The 16,982-nt window shown below is 57.4% G+C and overlaps 1 protein-coding gene across 3 annotated transcripts; it reads left to right on the top strand.

Annotated features, from left to right (window-relative positions):
* Positions 1-7,140: 7,140 nt before the first annotated feature.
* LOC119848442 lies at positions 7,141-16,151 on the top strand. 3 transcript variants are annotated; one of them, XM_038384276.2, is made up of 5 exons: positions 7,141-9,664; positions 11,894-11,990; positions 12,657-12,789; positions 13,490-13,555; positions 14,565-16,151. In XM_038384276.2, exons 1-5 carry the CDS (start codon positions 9,335-9,337, stop codon positions 14,572-14,574), a joined length of 636 nt encoding a protein of 211 aa, XP_038240204.1. In that variant the 5' UTR covers positions 7,141-9,334; the 3' UTR covers positions 14,575-16,151. The 3 variants fall into 3 exon arrangements, with proteins under 3 accessions (XP_038240204.1, XP_038240203.1, XP_038240202.1); XM_038384275.2 differs by having other exon boundaries at positions 13,490-13,570; XM_038384274.2 differs by having other exon boundaries at positions 13,490-13,619; positions 14,565-16,148.
* The last annotated feature ends 831 nt before the right edge of the window (positions 16,152-16,982 follow it).

The raw sequence follows: 16,982 nt of genomic DNA, 5'->3' as shown, positions 1-16,982 counted from the left end.
GGTTTGTGGTGTCATTTGTCCTCCCACGTCCTGCCCGATCAGAGACACGGGGCTCAGAGTGAGCAGCCCTGGAGCCGTGTTCGTGGCCATCGCACGCCTGACCTGCCTTCAGAGAGCAGGGAAGGGGCAACTCAAACTTTGATGCTAGTTTGGAGCACGGGGCAAACCCTCTCCCTGCTCCTGGGCTGGGGTGATGGGTTCTGCACAGGGCGCTCTTAGAGGAAAGCGCTGTGGGCCCATGCCTAGGGCCCCGCTCCGGGAGCCAGGTGATGGCATCAGACTAGGGGCTTTCATTGAAAACCAATCAGTTTAAAAGGTCAGTTTCTAGCCCACCTGCTTGCCAAGAAAAGCTTAAAAACGTGACCCGAATGTAACCACTAGAGTGCTGCTGCCTGAGCCTGCAGCCAGCCTGAGCCCATCGCTCTGAGAGGGCCCCTTATATCAACGGGGTGCTAACCCCCAGCCCACAGGGGGACCCTGCCAACCCCAGCTCAGCACTGGATTCTGCGCCTAGCCGGAGAAAAGTGCAGTGAACCCCGCCCCCACAGAAGCCCCCAAGGTGAATACTGGGGGGTCCCCCTGCCAGCACTGCAGAGAGGGGACCCCCGCTGCTCCTATGGGGAGGGGGCTATGCTGTTACTCCTGGAGCAGGGAGCCCCATGCCACTGCCCTGCTAGGACGGGGGGGGCCCTTTAACCCCGCTGGGGGACAATGGGGGGGGCAAGCCCGAAGCCAGCTGCCCGGCCCGCTGTCCCCAGAGTTTTCGGGTCCCCCATGAACTCCGCAGCGCCCCCCTCTGGCCCCAGGGACTCGCCGCCGGGCCGGACCAGCCCCACGGCAGCTCCGGCAGAGAAACGAAACCGAAGCCTGGGACGGGCGGAGCCGAAACCCCGGCCCCGCGCTGGCAGCCGGCTGGGCTGCCCGGGGCCGGGACGCTGCGTCCGGCCTCCCTCCGCTCGGCTCGGCTCGGCTCGGCTCGGCAGCGCTGGCTTCGCCCAGAGTCAGAAGGGGCCCCGGCAGCTGGGCTGTTTCCCGTGGGCAGCCTGCGGGCAGGCTCCGATCAGCCGCTTCCTGCCCCCCTGCTCCGGCAGGGGCTGAGTGAGTCTCACACACGCACAAGCCGGCGGGTTAGGCGTGGGGCGCTGGGCTAGCGGCAGCAGCCAGCCCCTGCTCGCCTAGGGTCGCCCCACACCTCTTGGGCTGAAAGCCCCGGCTCGATATCTCCATTTCCCCCCCCTCATCGCACAGCCATGAATGGATTTAGCCTAGGAGGCAGGCTCAGTATCAGCCCCAGCTGGGATCGAGGGCACCCAGAGGTGAAATGACTTTCCCAAGGCTAAGCCGGGAGTCTGTGGCAGAACAGGGAATCAAACCCAGAACACCTGAGCCCGTGGCTGTGCCTTAACCACTAGGCAACCTTCCCACCCAAGGAGGGGGAACCTCCTCTGCCGCTTGGAGTGTGTGGGTGGGAGCAGGCACTAGACAGAGGCACTAGGAGGTGGGGAGCAGAGAGAGATGGGAAAAGGGCCGTAGGTGGGAAGCAAGAAGGGGGAAACATCAGGAAGGGGAGCAAGGATTTAGAGAAGAAACAAGAGAAAGGGGCAGGGAGAGCGAGAGGAGGGGAGAGACTCTCCACTGCTTGTCCCTCCCATCCACCTTCTTCCCACAGCTCCCAAACAGGCCCTCAGCAGGCAGGAAGCCCAGAGCCAATGTAATGTCTTTAAACTGGGGTGTTAGTGAAGACAGCTTGTAGCTGAGTGTAATGAGTTTAATATACTGTAATTCATGATCATGTAACGAGGTATTTCATGACTATTTTAATAATGATTACATTGTTCAGATGCCAATGATAGACACACATTCAATAACAGCATATGAAAGACGTGTATAAATATGCTGAAAATTGCCAGTTTTGGGGAGACTGAGTCCTCTCAAACACCCCTCCTCCCTCACCTTCAAGGCAGGAGGAGGCAGAAAGGAGTGAGCAGTGGGCAGGAGATGCTCTGGGGAGAGGACCTAAAGGGAGGGGGCAGAGCGGGGGCAAGAAGAGGTGGAGTGGGGCAGAGTGGGGGGGAAGGGGGAGGAGCCGGGATGGGGCACCCATTGGCAAAACCAAGAGTCAGCACCTATACCTGCATCTGTACCACCCCGATGAGTCTCCCCACTGAGCCCCAACCACCTACACCTGGATCCCCACACAAATGAACCCCACCTCTCCTGAATTCAGACCCCCACCCACCCACTGAGCTCCAACCACTTTCACTTGGTCGCCCCCCTGCAGACTCCCATTGCCCCTGCACCTGGAACCTCCCTGTGCGTCCAGATCCCTCACTGAGCTGCCTGCACCCAGACTGCCCCCCACAGAACCCTCTTTTTCCCCAGCTGGATCCCTCCACACTAAATTCCTCTGCACTTGGATCCTGCTGCCAGGCTGAGTCTCCCTGCCAACATCTGGTGTGCCTGGCGCAAAAGGGGCAGGGCCCCAGGGTGTTTCTGTGGCAGGCATGGCCCTTGTGCTGTGTCAGGGTCAGGTTCAGCCTCACTGTCAAGTCCCTGTCCCAGGGGGGCAGGGCAGGCTGCAGGGTGATCTCCCACCTCAGTAGCCTGTACACCCCACTGCCATGGTGGAGCTTCCAGATTTATTTACTGTAAAAACAAATTGCAGAATTTTAAAATATTATGCCCAGAATTTGATGCAGAATTCCCTCAGGAATATGGGGCGCTGTACAGCTGTGATGGTGGGACTGTGAAGGGGGTGCTGGACAGTAGGGGATCTGTGAGTGAGGGAGCTGGGCAGGGGGTATGGCGTACAGGGTGCTGTACAGTTGTGGTGGGAGGTCAGCAGGAGGGGTCTCTGGGCAGGGGGTGCTGGGAATAGGGATCTGGGGGGGAGGTCTCTGGGCGAGGGGGAGCAGGGCACTGGGCAGGAGGTCAGTGTGGAAGGGGCACGCTGGCAGTGCAGGGCTGGGTGGGCCACTGTGTGCCTAGCAGTTCTGGGTTTGTAAACAGAGCCCTTGTGCTGGGCAGTGCCCCATTGCCCGCAAATGGCCCCTCGTTCTGCGGACCACCCCCCATCACATGCCCTATTTCCCCAATGGGGGCCCACAAATATGTTTGGGACCGGGCCCACAAAAAGTTAATCCGGCCCTGCTGCTCTGCCTCAATTCGCCCCCAGCCCTGCGCTTCCCAGGGAGGGCTCGTTAATGATGGATATGCTTATGTGTGATATGCTAATGATGAACAAGCAGCGACAAGGATGAATATATTAATGAGAAAAGGAGTACTTGTGGCACCTTAGAGACTAACAAATTTATTTGAGCATAAGCTTTCGTGAGCTACAGCTCACTTCATCCGATGCATCCGATGAAGTGAGCTGTAGCTCATGAAAGCTTATGCTCAAATAAATTTGTTAGTCTCTAAGGTGCCACAAGTCCTCCTTTTCTTTTTGTGAATACAGACTAACACGGCTGCTACTCTGAAACCTATATTAATGAGATGTCTGCTAATCACCATCTTAAATATGTTAATTACTGGTGGTAATGAATTGCATGCACATATGGCCTATGCTAGCAGGTGATAGGCTAATCTGGGCTGTGCTATTAAGGCATATATTAATGAGGGGTATGCTAATAAGGAGGCCGCTAGAAACTCTACAGAGCCAAACTACTCCTTTCCTTTGTAGAGTGTGGCCGCCTGCCCGGCTCCCGCTGGGCCCTCTGATCCCGATGGGTGACCCTGGTGGTCTCGCCTGGGGCGGCAGGACAGTCTGGCTCACCATGGCCATCACGGAACTCACCATCATCTTCATCCTGGTGGCCGGACTGGGCCACTTTGTGGCCAAGGAGCGCTGGCTGCACAGCGAGGAGCTGGCCCTGCGGGAGGAGATGGCCAGTACCAACCAGGCAGCGCAGGAGATGTGGGAGGGCTGGGAGGTGTGCAAGAACCACACGGTACGTGAGGTGGCTCCCTCCAGCTGACGGCATCGTGGCACCTGCTTGCCAACACGCCGCACTCCTGGGAGCTGGATCTGAGCCCCCCACCCCTACCCCTGCTTCCCAGGGGCCCCTTGTACTCACCGCTGGGTACAACACAGCCGGGATTCCCTCCTCTCCTTCCTAACCAGTGCCAGGGGATGCCAGCCCTAGGCAAAGGCCAGGGCCGAGCAGCAGCAGGAGGCAGATGGGATGGGATGTTGCCATGCTGAGGTTAGCACTGCCTCCCCCCTGCACCCCCCCAGCTCTTCTGCTCACAGGAGATGCCAGCCTGAGCAGCACACTGACATGGGGATAAGCCAGGAACAGGGCACCTTGTGGGGGGGGGATCAGCAGGAGAGAGACCAGGCTGGAATCCAGCCAGGACGTGGAGTTGTTTGGCAGTCCCCAGCCATATAGTTCTGCCCACGACGCCCCACCCCAGTGCACAGCCCCCTTTGTGTCCAGCCTGAGGCTCCCTCACGCCCTCAGTCCTGGCCCGCAGCCCCACCTCTGTTTCAGTCCTGGGCATCTAGAGAGCAAAGGCTATTGGCTCCGTGATCCTGATCAACACCTATCCTGGGTGACTGCGTCTGGCCTGTCTGCTGTTCCAGTTGGCTACAGATGTCATGCCCCACCCCAGAGGTGGCTGCAGCTCAGTAAGGGGCTGAGTGACTCCCAGGCAGTTTGGAAAGCGCTTTGAGGACGCAGGGCTCTCTGAAATCTAAGGCGCTTCTTCTTTCTCTCCTCCTCCAGCACGTCCTGCAGAAGAATGTCACCAACCTGACCCAGGAGGTCACCCGGTTAAACAGCGACATTGCCCAGCAGGAGGTGGAAAAAGGCAGGTTACGAGGTGAGACAGCTGCTGTTCTCAGTCCCTCTTCACAGGCAGAGCCTGCTCCGAGTTCTGCAGGTGCCTGGGGGCTCATGGGACGTCCTTCCTGAAGGAGGGGGTGCCTCCTTGGGGGGATAAGGCAGGCAGAGACCTCCCTGCGATGTCGCCCAGTGCCAGCATCTCCAAGGATTCCGCACACTGGTTCTCTTGCCACTGCTGTGTGCCAGTCACGACCCAGACAGGTCTGAGCTCCAGCACCCCCAGGGCCACCCTGTGAAAACAGTCCCCTGGCTGTGTCCCTCACCGCAACCCTCTCCTGCCCAGTGACCTCATGGGAGGACTAATCCAGGGTAAACTGCATGGGCCAGGGGCCTGCTATCGAGACCGGATGGGCTTCACAGGCAGTGGGGGAGCTCCTGGGAACACAGAATGATAAAGGGGTAGTGGGCGGCTGATGGGAAGGGAGAGGAGGCTGCAGTGTGATACAGGCAGCACAGACAGGTCCCTGATGACTGGTGCTGCAGATTCAGCTAAAGGGAAAGCGAGTGGCGGCTAGTCCATCCAACAGAACAAAGTGGGCAGCGGGGGTTCGTCAGCACAGCGCAGGGAATGGCTCAAGGTGCCCATGTGTCCCCAGTGCAGAAGTCTGGCCAATGGACTCGCACAGAGATTGGGCACTGTCTGGTGTTTGCGTTGGCAGGGGTGAGGAGAGGAGAGGGTTAATTCTGGCTGTCAGGATGGGGAGGGGGCAACTAGCATGATGGAGGTTCTGATCCCAGCTTCCCTCCCACTCCTGTTTTCCAGATGAAATTAGCGCCTGGAAAAACACAGTCCAGCATCTCCAGGAGCAAAAGTAAGGCCCACCTGCCCCCTTGAGCGATCCCTGCACTGCAGTTCTCCCCCAGGGGCTCTTCCCCGGGGACCAGGCCTCGGGGTTAAACGCCTGCAGTCCCTGGCTCCCAGAGTTGTGCTCGCCCCATTGCCTTTCTCTGGGCAGCACGTTGTGGAGAGGGAGGGTCTTAAAATGAACAAACAAGCCAATGTTTCCAGGGGGCCAGCATGGAAACATGGTGCAATGGATGCAAAAGGTCGGGGTGAGTCACCCTTCCCTGGGGGCTCCTGGAGTGGATGAGTGATTGTCCCCCATGACCCCAATTCCCAGGGCAGGGGAGATGCACTGGCAGGGTTTGAGAACCACCGAAGGGCTATTTTTCACTCTTCTTTATTCCCCACTCCTCGCAGGGATCAGTACCACAGGGAGGTCACCTGGCTGCAGCAGCAGCTCCAAAGACACCAGGAACTTCGCTCCAGTGTGGGCAGCACCAGGCTCCCCAGCCTCCTGCCTCTGCTGGCAGCCCCCCTCGCTGCGCTGCTCGTCTGAACGGAGCCAGGCAGAGAGCAGTCAGCACCCAGGTATTTAAGGACTGGGTGGGGGCATGATTAGCCAGGGGCTCATTGACAGAGCTACTGGGGCTGGTTCTGGCCTCTCCTCGGGTGGGGGGAACCCAGAGGGCATTGATATCCCGGGCGTCGCTGTATTTACACAGACAGGCCCCAGTTCTCAGCTTAATTGGGGGTTGGGCGAGGCTGATTCCCTCCACTGGAGTCAGTGGGACCAGATCTCCAGCTGATGTAAATGGGCCCAGCTCCATTGCAGCCAGATCCCAGCCAGCACACTCTGGTTTATGCTGGTGCGGTCACACTGCCGTGAAGAGAATTGGGCCATGTGTGAACAAAGGCCCAGAGCCACCCAAGTATTAAGGCACTGAAATCAGTGGGAATCAGGAACCTAAATACTTTTGTAGATCTGAGCCAGCCAGCATAGCCTAGAGCCCCAGGGATTCGTTGGCAACATGATCCCAACCTGACATTTGATTGGTCTGTTTCAGGACTGAGTCCCCCAGCTGGGAGATCAGGAATCTCCCAGGGAATACGCAACACTGGATCCTGTGGCCTGCACACGCTCCTCCTCCATGTGATCTGTACTGGGTGATCAATGGGACTCAAAGCTGACTCTTCCCTGGCATGCATGTGGAGGAAGCCTCGTTTCCTGCCAGAGGACGGTTTACTGAGGGATGGGGGCTGTGACGGATGAAGGGGACGCAGTGATGGGTCCATAGATGGAGATAACCCTGCACTACAGTTTAGACACATCACCCAAAGCCCCAGATGACAGTTGCAGCAAGTTGGGCCTGACACATCCTGCTTGGGTAGGAAACACCCACGGACCGCCGACATTTTTTCAGAGGTGGCCATTGATTTGGGGTGACCGGTTTGGGGGTGACCCTGGCCCCCACGTGAGTCACACCCAGTCTGGGGCCCAGCACCAGGATCACCCACTCTCACACTTAGGAGAAGGGGAGGGAAATTAAAATGACTGTAACAAACCAGCCCTCGGCTGGGAGAACATTTGCAGAATAAATGGGCTTTGCTGTTCACCACCATGCATCCCACTCCCATTCTGCGCAGGGGTCAGTTTTGAAGGGTCTGGATTTGCCATCCTGGGACCTGCTGGGAGCACAGGAAACAGAGTGTCGGAGCTACAGGGTGGTAGGGATGGAAGCTCCTTGTGTGGAACGGGAAATACCAGCCCTCTCCAGCTGCAGCCTCCACCTGAGTCTTGTTCTGCACCCTAGGATGGCCCACAGATCCCTGAGCGACGCTGCTCTCTGCCTGCTGGGCAGGCAGGTGAGACAAACAGTTATCTGCCATGGGCTGCAGCACACCTCACTCTGAAGGGCCGGGAGGGAGGAAAGAAGCACCGCCCCAAGGATCCTTCCCCCTGTCAGCACCAGGCCTGGGCCAGTGCCAGAGGCAGGATACAGGAATGGCTGGACCAGGGCACTGAGCTAGCGTCTGCAGTGGTGAGGATGTTTCACCAACCAGCTGGCCTCCCTCCCACTGTAATTATCTCTTCCTGAGGCACCAGCCGACTTGCACACGGAGGAAAAGCCTCTCTTGATTCTGCCTCCTACCAGGGCAGAGGCCAGCCCTAGGTTTTGTCTGCAACTGAAATCCGTGTTTCCCTTAATCAAGTGGCACTCGTGGACAGGAGGGGTTGGGCCGAGCGGCTGCAATTCATCCCCCCAGCCGCACCTAAACTCTTCCCCCTGCCACGGAACAAAAGCTCCCCCCATGCAGAGCTCTCTGCAGCTGGGGCCAGCAGGAAAGGGACAAGGAAGGCAGCCCGAGGACAGGGGAGGCAGAGTCTGACCCCTTGTTGGTTCCAGTGGGTCTGGCTGTTGAGTGGTCACATGACCCAGGAATTTGGCACTGTGTGGAGTGCCAGGTGGAGACACCAGAGCCTAGTCTCCCTGCACATCCTGCAACATCCAGAAGGGAGGGAACCTTAATGGAGAGGAAGGATTGTCTAGTGGTTAGTGTACAGGCTTGGGAAGCCGCACTCAGGGTTTCTATTCTTGGCTCTAGGAGGGAGCTGTTAGAGCACGGGGACTGGGAAACAGGACTCCTGGGTTCTATTCCCAGCTCTGCCGCTGTGTGACCCTGGGTGAATTACTTCCCTGCTCTGTGCCTCAGTGTCCCCCTCTATTAATACAGCGATGCCTGCCTGCCAGGAGAGCTAGTGCCTCCAGAGGTGGCTGAATTTTGGTCTGGGAAGTGCAGATGCAAAGTCTGAACCCAGGAACCGAGGCTGGCCTCTTTCCCTCCCCTCCCCGTCTCGGGAGCCCACGTGATTGCTGTAGAAACTACTGAATGAAAACAGGTGGTGCTCCACAGACGGGGGCTTTCTCAGCCACAAGCCACCGAACAGGCCAGTCACGCCACAGGAGAACGAGCGTCGCTTCCTGCCCTGCTTAGCCCCACAGATTGACCCGCCTGGGCCACTGGCTCAGCCTAGGGTCTCGGCTTTTAATTCCTCCCAACGGTTGGAGCCAAAGAATCTGACGCTGGCTAGAGGCTGTACATGTGTCTACCAGCCAGGTCTGCAGCTGCCCTTCGATCCTGACCCATGGGCCCCTCTGCTAGCCCAGCCCTGGGTACCCCTTGGCTTTGCTGGTGCCCCCCAATCCCCATTCACAGCCCCCTGCTATTCCAGCCCTGAGCTCCCCCACCTCCCAGCTCTCTGTAAGGGAGGGGCCATGGAGCCTCAGCCCTTGGCTCCCCACAGCCTATGGGCAGCCAGCCCCCTCCCCTTTAGACCCACCCCTGAACAAGCCCCAGTTGAGGGGTTCCCTCCAGGCTTAAGCAGCTGCGGCAGCTTTTCCAGGCTCAAGGGAGGTTTCCCTCCTGCTTAATTCGGGGGATTTTAACCCCTTCCTCTGCAAGACCCCTCCCTCTCTTTGGGGAGCTCAGAACCCCCCAGGGCCCAGTCCAGGGCCCTCTCCAGCATGTGACAGACAATTCTATAATGGTCCCTGGTCCGTGACCTGCGGAAACCAGAGGCAGGAGCTTTTTTGGTTAAGGAAGCCCACACGTAGTAATTAAAGTGACGCAGGCAGTGACCTGGCTGCTGGTTCCCAGCACACGGCGGCAGCAGCTGCAGGCAGCAGGTCACGGCACGGGGACCATGGACCCCGCAGTGGCCAAAGCCACCCTGAAGGTGCTGGGGCTGTGCGTGGTCCTGCTCTTCCTGGTCGCCGCGGTGACGGTCTCCGTGGCAGTGATGATGTGGCACTTGGAGGCAGCACAGAAGCTGCAGGGTTGCCGGGAGTGGGCAGCCAATGAGACCTTGGCCCTGGGGGGCCGCGTGGCCGAGCTGGAGCGGGACGTGGCCGAGCTCACGGGGCGGCTGCAGGAGGACACCCAGAAGGAGAAACAGCTTCAGAGGCAGCTGGGCCAGGCTAAGGATGAGGGCAGGAAACTCAATGCCACCTTGCTGTCCTGCCGGGAGCATGAGGTATGAGCCAGGTTGGCGGCGCGGGGGGGATGGAGTCCAGGGAGCCCAGGATTTAGTGTAATGCTGGGCTCCCTAACTGGCCCCTTAAAGATTCTCCAAGGGGCATCTGACAGGCTGAGTGCCCAGCTGTGGCAGTGAGGCTGTAGGAGATGCCCTGGCCTGGGGGTGGGTCTGGGTATTAGCTCACTTGTAACCAGCCAGCTGGCGCTTCCATGCTAATGGCTTTCTCAGCTGGTGGGTCTCAGGCACTAGCATGCTGCAGCAATGTTCAGCTTGCAAACTGGGCAGAGCCTCAGGCTGAGTGGAGCAGGGTGGTTGGAGGGGTTCGCTGGCATCCTTAGAGGCCCTGGTCTCCCCAGGAGGGATGGCATCCGGCAAGCGAGGAGACCAGAGCTCCTGGTATCTGGTATCTGCAAAAGACCCCGGGGCATTAAAAAGGCCAGCGAAAAGTGTTGGCACTGATGCAGACCCAGCGCCGTCCCCAGGAATCCTGGATCTCACAGCCTGGAATGCATGGGAGCAGGAGGGATATGGGGGTGCTGGGGTACTCCCTCTGTTAGGAGAGGAAGTGGCCCCAAGGGGCCACCAGTGCAGCTGGTGGGTTGGCTCTGGTTGGGGTATGACAGACATTCACGGGGGCAACAGCCACACCACATCGGGGATGAGGGCATCTGTCCCTGTCTGACCCTCCCCTCAAGCGAGGGATTGCCAAGGCTCCTGCCCCAGTCCCAGGGAGCCCCATTGCTGAGATCCCAGTAACCCACATGACTTCCCTCCATCCCTGCTGTGGGATAACTGGGCCCCGGGGCTGCTGAGGGTCTTTCACCCAGCAGAGCTGTTTCCTGAGAGAGCAGGATTGAGGCCTGGGGCGTGACCAGCAGCTGCTCCCGGGGCTCTGCTCAGGACAGGCCCTGCCCTCGGCTGCAGCTGAGAGCCCCTGGGATGGTGCTAGGCAGAGGTTGGAGCAGGAGCCCTGCAGCTATTCCTAGCTGAGACACAGACCAGAGCCATTTGGGACACATATAATTAGGTGTCTCAAGGCAGCAGTGGGGGTTGGATCCTGGTCTCTCACAGCCTGTTCTTTCCCCCATGTTGTTAGCAGCTCCAGCTCCCAGCTGGGAAAGGGCCGGTCCCAAGGGGCAACCAGCCCCACGCCCATCTCCTTGCTCTCAGACTGGACTGGTCCAAAGGGCTGGCTTTGGACGCTTCCTGCTAAACAATGGGCTGCTCTAGGCAATGAAGGGTCTGGAAAAAAATCACTCCTGCTTCCCGTTGTTCTCCCAGCCCCACTTCCTGTCCAGCTGCTGGAGGCGCAGGGGACGCACCCAATGGCTGGCGCATACTTGGAGTGGATTCCATTTCTTCTAACCCCCTGGAAGGGTGAGGCCACCCCCCATGTGCGCTGACAGCACCCTGAATCCCCTTCAGAACTTGTTTGAATGCAGTTGTTCAAACAATAGGTGGGTCCACTGGGGGCACACTGACCCTCCAGGCCCCGCCCCGAGTTCAGTCCCTCTCTCTCCCGGCCCAAAATAACCCAGGCTTTGTAAAAGAAACACAAACTCTCACAGGTTTTACCCCAGCATCAGGAGGGCCCAGCTCTCCCGTTTAAGAGACTCTGTCTGTCTCCCTGTATCTCCCGCCTGGACTTTGTCCTTCTCCATAGGCTTTTTCCAGCCGGGCCTGTGCAGTCCCTCCCCCTGCCTGGAGAGCTTGCTCCCTCCCTGCAATCTCCTGCAACTTCCCTCCTTTACTGCAATTTCCTGCTCTTTTTAGCCTGGGAGCCCCTGATCCAACCCGGGTGGGGCTTATCCTGTTATCAAGGCTGGCGTAGCCCCAGGCTCTCCAGCCCATGGGCAAGCCACCCTGTTACACCCCCTATAAAAAACCCTTCTGCCTTAAATCATCACAGACCAATGGGGCAACCTGCCCTGCCACCGGGGAGCATGGCTCTGCTGACCCCATGGGGTCACACGTCTCCCCTGCACCACAGCGGACCTGGCCCCGAGAACAGCTTGGTTAAAGATTCGCCACCAGATGGGAGCTGGGCCGCGCCACGTTCAGCGCTCATGCTGCCCCCCGAGGGCTGGATTTCCAAGCAGCCTTGAGCTGGGGAACCTGGCGTGGACCCCTTCTTGGGGAGTGCAATGGTCACCCCTCCCTCAGCCCAGACAGCCGTTTCTAAACCCTGTGCCTGCTCTTTTCCCTTCTAACCGTATTGCCCCACAGAGCACGCTCTCCGCCAACGTGACAGCCCTGCGGAACGCGCTTGCGGCCATTCAGCTGGAGGGCACCGAGATGGACACCAGAAACATCGCCTTGCAAGGTGGGGGGAGGCAGGGGCATCCAGCATGAAGGACGTGTGGTAGGGGGCAGGAGAATCCCCCCCACCCGCCACCAGGCTCCACTGCTGAGCAGGGTGAGCGTCTGCCCCATGGCGTCGGGCCCATCCCACTGTGGGATGCTCTTGTGCCATTGCCAGGCAGCGCCCTGCATGGGTCCGACTGCCCTGGGAAATCCTGGCAGGGCCCCACATGGCAGCTCTGTCCCAGCCTCATGGGAACTGACCTCAGTCCACTATCCACCCTATTTGCCCTTCACTGAGCAGCCACAGTTGGGCTGGGCCCTTTCCATACAGCCGAACCCCACCTCCGTTGGAGCATGCCGGGCGAGCACCCGATCCTGCTAGCACTGTTTCCTCTAAACCATGCGCGTGTGCGTGTGCACACAGATCCTAAACCCCGCGCACACAGTGGAAACACCACACACACAAAAATTTGCACAGAAGAAATTTTTTGCGCACACGGCCTGTCAAAAATTAGAGGGAACATTGCCCCTCCCCATCCACCGGGGGGTCCTGCGGCTGTGAGCATGGCCACTCCCGCGCCCAGGGCTTGCAGGTCAGGCTCTGAGGGGAGGAGGCACACAAAGGGGGTGGGTGCCCCCTGCCCTGGGATGGGTGTGAGCCCCGCTCTCTGCCTTCCTCTTGCAGAGCAGCTGACCCAGTGGCAGGGGAAAGCCATGGAGCAGGCGCAGCGGCTGGAGGAGGCCCTGCAGCAGCACCAGGCATCGGTGGCGCGGCAGGGGCAGTGCGAGGCCCAGCAGAGTGAGCTCCAGCGCAGCATGTAAGGAACTGGACAACGGCCTGGCCCCCCACTTCCGGCTCCCAGCCAATCGTATCCTGGGGAGGTATTAGCTCCAAGGCAATCCTATCATCAGGGAGCATTAACATCTGGCTCACAGCCAATCATATCCTGGCCAAGCATTAACCTCTACCTCCTAGCCAATTGTATCATCAGGGAGAATTAACATCTGGCTCACAGCCAATCATACCCTGGGGAGGTATTAGCTCCCAACCAATCGTATCATCAGGGAGCATTAACCACCGGGCTAACAGCCAATCTTATCCTGGCCAAGCATTAACCCCTACATCCTAGCCAATCATATTGTCCCTGTCCATTGACCCTGATTCCATCATAGCCTCCTGGAGCATTATGCCCAGCCCGCCAGCCAATCAAATCCCCAGCCATCATCACCTGACTCCAACCCAGCCCCGTCCCTCTTGCTCCCAGCCCTCCACCGGGGCCATTAACCCCTGGCTCTCAGCCAATCACAGCCTCGGGAATTGTTCCCCATCCACTTCTAGTCAAGTGACCCCTTGGCAATACTGAGGTTCCTCTTGCAGCCTGGCCTCCCCTTTCCTGCTGCACTTGTGGGGGGACGGGGGTGGGACACGCTGGGGCTGCTGGCTCTTTGGGAAGGGGGATGGTATAGCCAGTGGGTTTGGCTGGAACATCCTGACCCACCTGTGCTTTCCCACCGCAGGCGGTACTACAGGGCCAAAATCGACTCCCTCCAGCGGCGGCTGAGCTCCCGAGCCACCAGGCGCAGGTGTCCCCCATTCTGGTATTTTGTGTGGGTGATGGCAAGCGCTTCTTGCTTTATTTTCTCGCTCGTAAGTCCCACGGAAATGACAGACTGAAAAAACAGCATGGGTGTTGGGGGGGGAGGGCTGGGCGGAGGGGGTCAGCAGGGAGGAGTCACCTCCTTGATCACCAGGGGGATTGCTGGCACTCAGCCCCATGCCCAGTTCCACTCTTGTGTCCTGAAAACAGCTTTCCTCGTACAGCTGGGCAGCAGAGCTGGGCTTGGTACACATAGCCTGCACACACCTGCGCACACACACACAAACCCCCATATGCAAACATACTCACACAGGCAAACTCACATGCTCACACATACAGACACAAACACGTGAATGCATGTATACTCATGGACATATACGTGCATATAGGCTCAAACATGGACACACATACATGTGCCTACTCATGTACACATCCATGCCTGCACACACACCCAAACAGGTGTGCGTGCGCACACAAACACACACGGGTTTTGGACACACACAGCTCTAAGGACAGCCTGCCTTTTCACTACTGCCCACACTTTATCCTAATGGCCTTTCCCTTGTGCGCATAAAGCCACTAACTTCTTCCTGCAAATCAAGACCCGTTGCCATGACACCAAGGAGAAATTGGCCCAGTAGCGATGGCTTGAAGGGCAGATGGGGAGGGTGTCAGTGCAGATGAACAGCTAGAGTCATATCTTCAGCTGGCTTCCAATGGCACAGCTCCATTGACCTCGCTACGCCAAAGTACACGAGCCAAGGACATGGGCCTTTATGTGCAGAGACCCTTCGCATGGTGCTTCGACTGTACGAATAGGGACTGCCTTGTGCAATGGGCTTTTGCTGCTGATTTCACTTTGAGTACTTACTGCTGTGTATTACCATTAACCCTCTGTGTGAATGGCAGAAACAGCCTGGAGTGCAGACAGGTATATAGCGTGTGTGGATAGATGTGAATGACTTACGTTTCCATATATGTTTGCTCTTGTGCAGGAAGGCTTGAAATCTTATGTCTGAGGCATCTAGGGGAAGCCAGGCTTAAAGGAGATGAGAGGGCTTGTGAGAGATCATTTACGATCCCCCCCCTTCTACAGAGCGGGACACACTGCAGCTCCACACCAGAGACAGCTGCAATGACCCGAAAACAGCTGCAGCACGGCACGGCTCCATCCCACCCCAGAAGCCAACAGCCTCCTCCTGCAACAGTAACAGCCATAAACAAATTGAAAAGACACTGAGTCCGCTGGGTCCTACTAGGCTGAGGCATCCCAAGGGACGCTGGGAAATCTGTCATTGTACGGTTCAGAGTCTGTGGCGTGGACTTCTCTCTCTGTGTGTGTCCTGGCTCCATTCTGTCTCCCTCTCCCTTCTCCTCCCTTCCCTCCTTCGCGACATGCTTCTGCCTGGGGTCTTCTGAGCTCTGCACAGCATGTCCCCGCGTCTAAACTGCCTGGTGTATAATCTACTCACCGTGAGGAAATCAGACCACCTGGTGCTAATTTCCCCTCTGGGCCTGGACTCACCCATGGGGGAGTCTAACCAGCATTTAACCATCTGTTTGTATGCGGATCTGCTCATTAATATTCAAAAAATAGCTGCCTGACAGGTCTCATTAGTGACACCAGCACCATGCCAAGGACCAGGTATCCCTGCAGGCCCTTTGGCCTCCAAGAACATAAGAATGGCCAGACTGGGTCAGAGCAAAGATCCATCTAGCCCAGTGTCCTGTCTTCCGACAGTGGTCAGTGCCAGGTGCCCCAGAGGGAATGACCAGAACAGGGAATCATCAAGTGACCCATCCCCTGTGGCCCATTCCCAGCTTCTGGCAAACAGGCTAGCATTTCAGAGAAGATGCTAGTTCTGCCCCACACCTCCATGCAATCCTTTGGAAGTCTAGCAGGTTGTACAGGTGTTATCGCGAGTTAAGATTTGGCCCTGTCTCCACAGGGATCTTTCACCCACCACTGAAATCCACCCGCCTTTGGGGAAGCACTTGGCAATTGTTTAACCGCACCCAGCGAGGCAGCATCACTGCAGCAGGATTTGGAACAGGAATAAATTCTCCAGCACAAACTACAGAGAACATTAGGGAAGCTGAATTCGATGCTTCAAGATGGGAACAGGCCAGGATGCCTGGGTGAGGATTAGAAATATTATTCTAGAACTACATCTGCTTTTGAGCTGGGAGGCAGGATCCCCAGCTCCTATGGAAGTTCCCATGCTAGCTATGCTCGAGCAAGCACCCAAAACCAGCAGAGCGTCCGCCGCAGTTTGGGCTAGCCGCTCTGAGTACAAGCCCACCTCAACCCCAGGCATGTACTCGGGCGGTAGTCTGAGCCCCCACCCACATGGGCACCCTGCTAGTTGTAGAGGCTAGCACCTGGGAACCGCTACGCCAGCTGGAATCACACCTCCCCGCTCAAATGTAGACGTACTCTCTGTCTCCTCTGAAAGCTGCTATTTCCTGCTGCTCAATAGGACGTTAGTCCAACCCCGACTTGAGGCATAACCACGGGTAACTAAATTCCGCTCTTTCAATAGTTTATAAGAATCATTTCTATCAATATTAAATACTTCTATTTTCACTGCATGGGCCAGATTTCTCTGCAGGGGCAAGAGTAATGAATAGCCTTTGGGACACTGGTTACTTAGCTAGATCTGTAGAAATGCCATTTAGTAGCTAAAAACCAAGAAGCAAAGAATTGTGCTGTTCTGTCTCGGGTAACTCTGCCCCAGCGCCCCCTGTATCTGCACACATTTTACTCATATAGTTCATATACATGTGCATTTAGTGCACTGGTCTTGGGTGGCAACTAATTTGGGAAGGATGTTGTTTGCCCATAGGAAGGCAGTTTTGTAACAAAGGCAGATTGGTTACCCAGAACGTTGCCATGTGTGAAGCAAATTCCAGCTTTTCCCCCAAGGTCTTTCTCTCCTGTCTGTCTCAGCTCTGAGGCCCAGCTGGCCAGGTGGATGGCTGGATTTTAATGTTTGCTCTCTCAGTGCTAAGGCCACTGTGAATTTTCCTCTGTTAAAGCAAAGGGCTCTTAGAATCAGGAGAGAGACTCTGCACAAATAAAGTCCCAGGGATTCCTGATCCAACCAGCTCAGTTTATGACCTGCAAGGATATTTCTAATGCCATCTGGGTGCTGCTAATCCAACCTCATGTTCCCTGCCTTCCAAGGCACCAGCAGTATTAAAAACTCTGCTATGGGGAGTTCAGCTACCACTTGTGTTAGTGGCACTTGACAGGATAGGCGCCATCTCGCCCACCCGTAGCTGCGTTGGCTCCCAGGGCACTGGCAGGGTGACAATGCAGCAGGACAGGCCGTGGAGAACAGAGATGAGGGATAGGCAGATGTTGTTACAGAGTCATTTATCGGATTCTGCCCACACTTGAAACCAAACAC

Source organism: Dermochelys coriacea, chromosome 25, assembly GCF_009764565.3.
Source record: "Dermochelys coriacea isolate rDerCor1 chromosome 25, rDerCor1.pri.v4, whole genome shotgun sequence".
Taxonomy (NCBI): Eukaryota; Metazoa; Chordata; order Testudines; family Dermochelyidae; genus Dermochelys; species Dermochelys coriacea.
Note: the sequence above shows the minus strand (reverse complement) of the source record. Positions and strands in the feature narration are given on the sequence as shown.

Bases quoted from the DNA above. Each gene is read 5' to 3' on its own strand.
- LOC119848442 (XM_038384274.2), top strand. From the start codon at position 9,335: ATGGACCCCGCAGTGGCCAAAGCCACCCTGAAGGTGCTGGGGCTGTGC. The intron at 9,665-11,893 runs GTATGAGCCAGG...ATTGCCCCACAG, and splicing joins TGTCCTGCCGGGAGCATGAG to AGCACGCTCTCCGCCAACGT. The intron at 13,620-14,564 runs GTAAGTCCCACG...GCTCTTGTGCAG, and splicing joins CTTGCTTTATTTTCTCGCTC to GAAGGCTTGAAATCTTATGT.